Source organism: Aegilops tauschii, chromosome 3 (assembly GCF_002575655.3).
Source record: "Aegilops tauschii subsp. strangulata cultivar AL8/78 chromosome 3, Aet v6.0, whole genome shotgun sequence".
Lineage (NCBI taxonomy): Eukaryota > Viridiplantae > Streptophyta > Magnoliopsida > Poales > Poaceae > Aegilops > Aegilops tauschii.
The window spans coordinates 19389586-19400146 of NC_053037.3; the positions used below are offsets into that span (position 1 = coordinate 19389586).

At 44.7% G+C, this 10561-nt stretch overlaps 1 protein-coding gene across 1 annotated transcript; it reads left to right on the forward strand.

Moving 5' to 3' along the window:
* Positions 1-5431: 5431 nt before the first annotated feature.
* LOC141020902 (uncharacterized) lies at positions 5432-7003 on the forward strand. Its single transcript, XM_073495873.1, has 4 exons — positions 5432-5676; positions 5767-6061; positions 6142-6356; positions 6456-7003. The coding sequence occupies exons 1-4, from the start codon at positions 5539-5541 to the stop codon at positions 6732-6734; spliced, it is 927 nt and encodes a 308-aa protein (XP_073351974.1). The 5' UTR covers positions 5432-5538; the 3' UTR covers positions 6735-7003.
* Positions 7004-10561: the final 3558 nt, after the last annotated feature.

Sequence of the window (10561 nt, forward strand, 5' to 3'; positions counted from 1 at the left end):
CACAGTTTGACCAGATTTGACCAAAGTTTTAAAAAAACTGAAATAATTATTTAGTAACACTAATATTCTAGAATAATTAGTTTGACCATTGTTTGACCACAGTTTGACCACAATTTGAAATTTTTTGAATTTTTTTGCCTCTCCAGATCTTAAAAGCCCCGTATCTTTTTTTCTGTTAGGTTTTTGAGGATTTTGAAAATGTTTAACGGGGTTCCCCCAGTTAAATTCGGATGTAACTTTTCGAGTAGATGATTTTTCATATAAAAAACTTTTTCATCCGAGTTCGTATGCAAAAGTTATGCCCATTTTAAGAAATTCCAGAGAGATTTTGCAAATAAAGTCGAAATTCATATTTGTTAATTTTCCCAACAACTAGACCACATATCACATGAGAAACTTATTTTATTTTATTTTTTTGACATTTCCATCATTTTCTTTTGTTTTTTCTAAAACTGAAAAGGCGATCCACAGGGGGGGTAGAGTTTGAAAATGAGGCCTCAAATCCCTTTAGTCGCGGTTGGCCAGACCAACCGGGACTAAAGCTCTAACCTTTAGTCCCGGTTGGTCTGGCCAACCGCGACTAAAGGTTCGGGCCATTAGTCGTGGTTGGCCAGACCAACCGGGACTAAAGGTCTAACCTTTAGTCCCGGTTGGTCTGGCCAACTGCGACTAAAGGCCTTCGGGCCAGCCTGAGGACCTTTAGTCCCGGTTGGCCAGGCCAACCGGGACTAAAGCCCCTCCCGTCCGCCAGCTGTCGACCGAGCGCGCTGGGCCCAGATAGTTGGTCGCGGGTCTCCTCCCGAACCGCGACTAAAGACCCCTTTGGTCGCGGTTCGATTATTTTGGGGACTAATGGGGGCGTATGGAAGCCTCTTTTTCTACTAGTGCATGTCTACATAGTTCTCGAACCCGGGGTCCGCACGCTTAACTTTTGATGACGATTTGTATTTTGAGTTATGTGTTTTGGTGACCGAAGATTATTCGGAGTCCCAGATAAGATCACGGACATGACGAGGAGTCTCGAAATGGTCCAGAGGTAAAGATTGATATATTGGACGATAGTATTTGCACACCAGAATGGTTTCGGGACGTTTCGGATATTTACCGGAGTACCGAGGGGTTACCGGAACCCCTCGAGGAAGTAATGGGCCAACATGGGCCATAGAGGGGAGAGTGGGGAGCCCACAAGGGGTGCCCCCCCCATGGGCTTTCTGAACTGGACAAGGGGGAGGGGCGCGGCCCCCCTTTCCTTCCCTCTTTCCCCCTCCATGAGAAGGAAAAAAGGGGGGCAAATCCTACTAGGACTGGAGTCCTAGTAGGACTCCCCACTACTAGAAAAAGGGCTATAGATGGGATTGACACTAATGGCGCACCAGACAAGTGGTGCGCCATTAGTATATACTAATGGCGCACCACCTTCTGATACGCCATTAGAGTTGAAACTACTAATGGCGCACCTGGCCCAGGGTGCGCCATTAGTATCCTAAAAATTTTTTTAACTAGTGCGCCTGTCCAAACATACTAATGGCGCATCTAGACGCAGTGCGCCATTAGTAGTTGAAACTACTAATGGCGCAACTAGCCCAGGGTGCGCCATTAGTATGAAAAAAAAAATTTAACTAGTGCGCCTGTCCAAACATACTAATGGCGCATCCAGACACAGTGCGCCATTAGTAGTTGAAACTACTAATGGCGCACCTTGCCCAGGGTGCGCCATTAGTATCAAAAAAAAATTTAACTAGTGCGCCTGTCCAAACATACTAATGGCGCATCCAGACACAGTGCGCCATTTCGATCACTCCTCGTCTGCAGCGGTATTTCGCGGACCCTAAGGTAGCAAAGCTCCTGCGTTGGCACGCGGATAGGGAGGAGAAGAAGCGAGAAGATGACGCAAATGATCCGGAGATAGATAAAAAAGACAAGATGCTGAGTCACCCTAAGGATGCGAGCCAGTGGCAAGCGTTGAACTTCGAAGACCTAGAATTTGGGAACGATCCAAGGAACATCGTGCTGGGCGCGAGCACCGATGGAGTCAATCCGTTTGGCAGCCAGAGAAGCACACATAGCACCTGGCCTGTGTTTGTGTGGATGTACAACCTTCCCCCCTGGTTGTGCATGAAGAGGAAGTACATTCACATGAGTATGCTAATTGAAGGACCGAAACAACCAGGGAACGACATCAATCTGTATCTGGGGCTGCTGAAAGAGGAGCTTGACACGCTGTGGAAAACGCCAGCCAATACGTCCGGGGTAACGATGGAATCCTACACCGGTAACGACAAGGACAGATACTACGGAAGGATCGAGGAGATCTGGGAGCTGAGCTATGCTGGAGAGAAGGTCCCGATGTTCCGTGTCAGATGGGCCAAGAGCGTCCTAAAAGAAGACCGGTATTTCACCACTATGGTTATACCCGAAGCCAAATCCAAGACCGCAGGCGCAAACGTCACCGCGAAAAATGAGCCATGGGTACTGGCTTCCCAAGTGGACCAATGCTTCTTCATCACCGACCCGTCAAAGCCCAGTCGTGTTGTCGTGAGGAGAGGCAAAAGGAAGATCATCGGAATGGATGGAGTAGCCAATGAGTAAGACTTCGACAAGTACGGCGACCCGAGAATCGAACATGACGACGATGATGAAGTAGCAGCATACACCACAAGAAGAAGCAGGACCACCCTACCTAAAGGACGTCCGTTCCACAGAAGAACTTCATTTGCGAAAAAGAAGGGCAAGAAGATTGTGAACAGATAGCTAGCTAAGATCGATTGTATTTAAATCGTAGCCTTCATTTCTCGATTGTATTTCATGGGCACTTTTTGAACTATCATGAATATTTTTAAATTTCATGGACACTCGATCTCGATCCCCCTCCATCTCGATCGCTAGCTATCCCACCTCGCCAGATCCGGTCCCCCTCGCCGCCGAGCACCCTCCGGTCCACTGGCCCCCCGCACCCCGCGCACCCTCCCCCGCTCCACCGGCATTACTGTTTGATGATATTTTAAAAAAATTATTATTGTCTTATAAAAAAATTATTACTGTCTTATAAAAAATTATTACTGTCTTATAAAAAATTATTACTGTCTTATAAAAAAATTGTGGAGCCTGGGAATCGAACCCAGGACCTCCTGGTGTGAGAACTGGCTGCTGACTAGTCGAGCTAGTAGAGGGGACTTGGTGTGGATCAGGTAAGGTGGAAGATAACCTGTTGGCTCGAGTAGAAATAAAAAAAAACTAATGGCGCACCAGGGTGAGGTGCGCCATTAGTATGGATGTACTTATGGCGCACGAGGGGTGGTGCGCCATTAGTATTGTGCCCTCGCCCTCGCCTATCCCCGGCCCAAACCTATCCCCTCTCTCTCCCTCGCCCTCGCCCTCGATCCCCTTCCCCTCTCCTCTCCCGACGCCGCTGCCCCGCCGCCTCGACGCCGCCCGGTCGTCCTCGTCTCCGCCCCGACGCCCCGACGCCGCTGCCCCTTCCCCTCTCCGCCCCGTCGTCCTCGTCTCCGCCCCGACGCCCCGACGCCTCGACGCCGCCCCGTCGTCCTCGTCCTCGCCCTCCTCCTCGTCCACGCCACCGCCGCGCCGCTCCGACCTCCTCCTTGTCCCCTCCGGCCTCCTCCGCCTCCTCAGGTACTGCCCCACCTCTCCCTCCCCCTCCGGCCTCCTCCTTCCTCTCCCTCCACCACATTTGCAGGCAGCTACTGAGAGTTAGGTTTAAAGATTATTGATGGTGCTTTAAAAAACTCTAAGCATTTTGATTGATCACAAACTAAAAAAATTGACGATTATATATGTGAACCTCATGTAGTGGGAATGTCGCAAATAGCAAGTTATACTTTTTGTCCCCAGGATGAACATGCACATAGCAGAAGTAAAAGTCAAGTTGGGAGTTGTATATTTTAGACCAAAAAGGATCTTTATTTATTTTCTTAAAAGGGTCCTTTATAGTTTTTTTTTTGTCAGTAAGAGTAAGTAGGAAGACAAGATTATGGTGGAAGTTCTTTTTCTCTCTTTCTCTGTTCTTGTGGACTGCAGGAGTGATAAAATGGTTTCTTTTGTTTTAAGCACTAAAATATTACTTGAGCACACGAGCGATAATATTTTCATTTAGTTGATAAATCATCAAACTGTTTTCTTTGCTGGAAACCATGTGTGCAATGTAGGCCAGTTTTACAACGTGAGCAATAGCATCAGCAAGGAAAGTAATATGTAATTACAGAGAGCTAAACCCATATATGTCCTCTCAAAATCTATATTCCAATGAACTGTCATTGTCTTACTATCCTTCCTGTAGTATTTATAATTATTTTGAAGGAAAGCTTCACTCAACAGTTGAGAAACTTGCATGTTCCATTTAAGAGAAAATTTGAGACATGGTTTTCTATGCATTGATCTATCAATGATGTTGACAGCAAGGAATAGTGTTTCACCCAGTAGCTCAAGCTTATAGTGCACCTACATTGGACAATGAAACATTGGGGTTCCTAAGAACTTTCCATTCCGGAGCATACTAAGTTAAGACCAATTTGCACAAGCAGTATCACTAAACTATCACTTTAGAACCAGAGCATGCCTTGTGCACCCAATTTTATCTTTCCCAACGAGATGTTTCTCATTAACTCAACTATCATGTGAAATTTGAAAAGTTACACTATACTGCAGTCAAATATTCAGCAAACGAGTCCATCAAAAAAAGATCCTCTAGTAGAAGAAACTCTTCTTTTTCTATCAGTACTAAGTTACTGTTCAAAATAACTTCTGTTAATTATGTTCAGTACTGATGAATTTTTCATTGACTATTTTGAACACTGTCATTCTCAAGTTAAGTTTGTACTCTGTAACCTCATAACCTCATAAAGAGCAATATATTTGTTTGGTTGTCTTCTGTTAACAATATTTACCCCTGTTCTTTCATGTGCAATTTGTAATCATCTATCTAACCATGTTTTCCATTAGAAGTTAGAACGTGTCTGTTTGTCTATTCTAAAACTAAGGTGTAGCATCCAAGAGCTTGTCTTCATTTAGTATGCTTCAGTTTGCCGGAATGATACTGCTTGGAGATGATACTGCTTGGTGTATTTTCCATGTTGTGATGGAGGCCTTTTTTGCCTTGTCCACCCGAGAGGCCCTTGAGTTTGCCGGAATGTCGATTAACTTCCGTTCCGGCAAATTCGGGTACTCCATACGTCCTATTTTCAGCAAAGGTCATGCTGAAATTTTCCGTGAATTTTAGCATGACTTTGCTAAAAATAGGACATATGGGGCACTTCCGACTAATGCATGGGCCGGGGTATCTTAGTACTTAATTAAGTAGGATCAACTGCCTCTTGTGTTATTCATATAGAAGTGTGATATCTACTCATAGTTATTACTAATGTCAGTTGCTCGTCATCGATAAACCCTAATCTGGTAGGATGACCTACTAAAAAAGCCCATACCACATATTCTATTTGGATGGGCGTGTTTTCACCACACTGTGGGTTATCTTATTGGACCCAACAGAGATGATGTAGTTTTGAATTATGAACATAGGAAATGTCGTCATCGGACGACGAAAGTCTCTCGGGGGAGTGCGACTGGTGCCACAACGGTCGAGGTCTGTGCGACAGGCCTCACCTGGACGATGATCGGCGCTTCAGCATTAAGCTCGAGGAGACCTTCGAAGTTGAAACGGTACGCAACGACGACAAGTGTTTTTTTCATAATTAAGCATGACTTCAACTATTCCAACGTGTAATTTCATCTTTTACAATTCGAGTATAGTTTATCCCATGCCATGCAAGACGCTATGTCTTGGAGAGGATGGATTTTGAAGATCATGAAAATTTTGAAACGAAGAAAATTCACCTAAGGACACATCATGATGTGGATTTTGAAGTAAATCTGTATAATGCTGAGAGCGTAACCCATTTTGGTTGCAAAAATTGGGAAGCATTTTGCAAGATGTATGGTTTTGATGAGGGTATGCTTGTCACCATGGATCTTGGTGATCCTGGCATCGACCAAGACAATATGGACATTTGGGTCCTTGTTGATACGCCTCCAGTTCTACCGCTATGTGAGTTTCTCAAATAGTTAATTATTAACTAATCTATATTGTTTATTTCAAAATAGTTGACAACTTATTTCCATTGACAGCTTATTTTGATTGTTCAAAAAATGTGCGGAAAATGGTAGACAAAACCCACTACACCGATGGCTCCGAGTTAACTTATCAGGAGAAAAATCATCTGGTCGGATTTTGTACTGATCTTGAGAATTACAATATCTACAATCAAACTCCTCAATATTATGGTCAATACGTGCCACTAGTGCACGTGTTGAACTACGGTAACTACCATGGAGATACCCTGGTAAGATTTCTTACTATTACGACATCCGTGCATCTTTTGCATACTTCTAAAACTAGTACATCATTGCTAACTATGAAGTATTACTATGTTTTTCAACAGAGAATCCCAGAGGATTGTGTGCCTCATTTGATGTATCAGAATGGCAGCCTTCAAGTTTTGAACTTATATCCAGGTCATCCTACAAATCTCAACTGTCCATACCGGATTTCTAGAAGAAGTGGAGACATGCTAATCAGAGAATGGAAAAAATGTATGGACAGTCGTAAGGAGGTTCTTGGAAGCAAAAGGAAGCGCCGCGCAAGAATTGGAGACAGGATGATCTCCATTCTCCATAATGGAGAGTCAGGGTCTATATTGTTTTATGCTATTTTACCTTAAATAGGGTATTTTAGGTCCTGCCTAATACTGATGATCATGTGCTAAGAACAATTAAGTAGGGTTGGTTCGATGACTATCAGGATGATGATCGTATGACTTGTTATTAATAACGAGTAGAAGTTGTATGATGATGATTAGTAGGACTTGTTAGGATTAGTATTAATTTCGACAAACTCGCTACTCGCGGTCTCGAGACTTGTAATGTTCTATCTTTTTTTGGTCTTTTGATTTCGGAGACTAATATGATGAATTGTATTCGGAGACTAAAATGATGAATTGTATTCAGAGACTAATCTTCTATTGTATTCGATGAATCTGTTGTTGATGTGTGCTGTCTATATTTTGTCCAATTATACATTTTGTAACCTGTGCAAAAAACAGAAAATAAAAAAATAAAAAAAACCTAATATTCATACTAATGGCGCATCACATCATAGTGCGCCGCGCATCACTAGAGAGTGCGCCATTAGTATGCCGAAGTTACTAATGGCGCATCCGTTTGCTGTGCGCCATTAGTATGCCAAAGCACCTGGGTATAGATGGCCCCTGGGGAGGCATACTAATGGCGCATGTTGGTCTATACTAATGGCGCACGGCATGATGCGCCATTAGTATACCAGATACTAATGACGCACCAGTGGTGCGCCATTAGTAAAATATACTAATGGCGTGCTACTAATGGCGCACCACTAATGCGCCATTAATGGCCAAATTAGGTGCGCCATTAGTAGCCCTTTTCCTAGTAGTGCCCCCCTCTTGGCGTGCCCCCTGGTGGCCGACCCCCTCCTCTCCCTCCTTTATATACGTGGGCAGTGCACCCCTTGGAGACACACCAATTGTTCCAAGCCGTGTGCGGCGTCTCCCTTCACACTTTACTCCTCCGGTCATATTCACGTAGTGCTTAGGCGAATCCCTGCGCGGATCACATCACCATCACCATCACCATGCCATCGTGCTGACGAAACTCTCCCTCGACCCTCTGCTGGATCAAGAGTTCGAGGGACGTCATCGAGCTGAACGTGTGGTGAACTCGGAGATGCCGTACGTTCGGTACTTGATCGGTTGGATCGCGAAGACGTTCGACTACATCAACTGTGTTAACCTAACGCTTCCGCTTTCGGTCTACGAGGGTACGTGGACACACTCTCCCCCTCTCATTGCTATGCATCTCCTAGATAGATCTTGCGTGAGCGTAGGAAAATTTTAAAATTGCATGCTGCGTTCCCCAACAGGGGGGACATGATATGCCACGGTAGTAGATGAAGGCATTTGTGCTCTGGCAGAAGTTTCACTTATTCGGCCATAACCGTGAAGGTGCGGAGCCGAATTATGGATATCAACAGTTGCATTTGATGACAAAAAATTAGTAGCATAAGGTGTAGCATATGATGTTTGAGGTAATTGGCCGAATGACAAGTAGTAGCATGGCCATTTCCCCTATCCACCGGCATGTTTGGATTAACATATTGCAAATTACTTGCTGATGAATAAAAAGTTGAAACACTTTGTTGCATACTATTGGAAGTTTCTACATGGGGTGTCTCAACTTGATTAAACAAACTTATCACGTTGTTCATCGGCATATAGATTTGTGGGGTTGCCGATGCATGGGAGTTGGATTACATATGTGGCATGTTGCTAAAATTATATGAAGTTGAAGCATGAATATTATTCTGAATCGGTTGTTACACATAACTAGATGCATGATTGATAAAACTAGGGCTAGCGGACACATTATGCGCATTAAACGTTCTAAACAACATATGCATTATTTGCATCTACATAAGTGAATTGGGTATTCATATTACCTTTGTAGATTGCGAACCCTAGATGACGATCTCTTTGACCGTTTGAAGCTTCGTCCCCAGCGGAGTCGCCAAAAAGTGTGTTCGCACACGAACACATCACCGTGTTCCTCCAACGCCGAGGGTGATGCACCGCAGCTCACGTCGAAGGGGATCCCATCGGCAAGGTGATACGCAGGACAGCCGACGGATGCTTTTGTAGACCCGAAACCCCACGCGCCTAGGAGGGACCCCGTCTGGACGCGCGGCGGCTATGGGCTGCCATATGTCGGCCTGACCGCCTCTAGGGCCTCGAGGTTCGTCGCCCTGCAACAAGAAGAACGAAAGAAGAACGAGGAAGAAGAAGAACAAGGGAGAAGATAAAAGATAAAAAAGTGATAGATGATTGTTCGATTGTGTGTTGTTCAATTGGCCGTCACCCCTTAGGTATATAAGTGGAGGATGGACTTTCCGTACAATAAAAGGACTACAAATCATGTCTAAATCATGTCCAAATCTTTCCAAAATTAACCGAACTCGGATTTAGGTAAGTCTGGAGCATCAGTTCGGTTTTAGGTCTCACAAGCCACAAACGGTCTCGGATGAAGATGAGCCGAAAATCATATTTGACCATTTCGACGAGACAAACAACTTTCGTGTTGCACGTTTTTCAATTTGAAGCCATCTTGAGGGCCGAATCTCTCACGCAAAACAGTCGATTTGTGGCGCTACCCATCAGACACTTGTTTGGTGGGGCGCGCCATATTTTGCCTCCTGGCAGGGCTGCATTCCAATGGCTTTAACTTTTGCATACGAACTTGGATTGAGACAATTTTCATATCAAAATCGACCGTTTCGACGAGACACACAACTTTTGTGTTGAAACGTTTTCTGTCAGAAGCAATCTTAATTGAGTTTCATGTCATTCTTAAATCTGGTGTTAACATGAGCATCTTTGAACTTGTCATAAGAGCTCCATTTTAGACCATGTTCATATCCATCTCGATCTTCTTAAAGAGAGCCATCCGGAGGTGACCTCCAATCATAAGTTTGAATTAGTCTTGTTATAACTTAAAGCTACCCTCTATGATTGTGCCACATTTAAGCGTCAACACACACGTCGTCTCATTTGCTTGCTCTGGGACAAGCAGCCCGAAGGGCTCCGACCTCTGACATAGTTACACCGCCGCGCCGCATGTTTTGGGGGAGCAACCCAACAACACCAAGCTGGCTGGCGACATCGGAACGACAGCAGATCTGCCGATGAACTGCATGAAGGTCTGGAGGACACAGGGTCAGTTGAATACAAGGAGGTGAGAGGCGGTAGCCAGAGTACCTGGCTAATCTATCATTCCCTTTTCTTAACTTGGTCCAGGGTATGATCTGACTGCAATCTATATACGTAGATACCTCTGTCTAACTCAGTCAAGTCTTTCTCTGCATCTAGTCCTCGTGTTCTCATATAATTCACATGAGCAAAAAATATTAGTAACATAATAATGGCTTCAAAAGAAAATTCGCTGGTTTTCTTGAGAATCTTAACGTTTGCTGAGTTTATCAGATGTGCTGCTTCGGTTGATGGTTGAGGACCTCCAGTTTCTGTGGACCACACAACAGTTGTGGAATGAGACGAGGTCCTCATTGGTGGTGTTGATACTGACAAGGAGCAGCTCAGTGCTGAATACGAATGGAAAAGTTGGTGCCCAGGAAAATGGTCTCGATGGGCACCCTGGCAGGAGCTGTTCCCGCTTTCGTGTAAAATTCAACAAAATTTTGTGAATATATCAACAGCGGCTGCATACCACCTACGGGCAGTGAGAACATGTATGGGATGCATGGCCAGGTCCCCGCGTCTGCCCGGTTTGCAGCTCAAGGCCGTAACCATGAAAGCTCTTGCTAGCAACAGGGACTGCTAACAATGACTGGAAGGCCATTGAGAAGATGACATGTAAGCTGAGTTGCTTCTGGGTTGTGTCATGTGCCAGTGGTGGGTGAGAACAGGAACGCGGACTATTTTGGCCATGTTTATTTTTCTCTATGCCA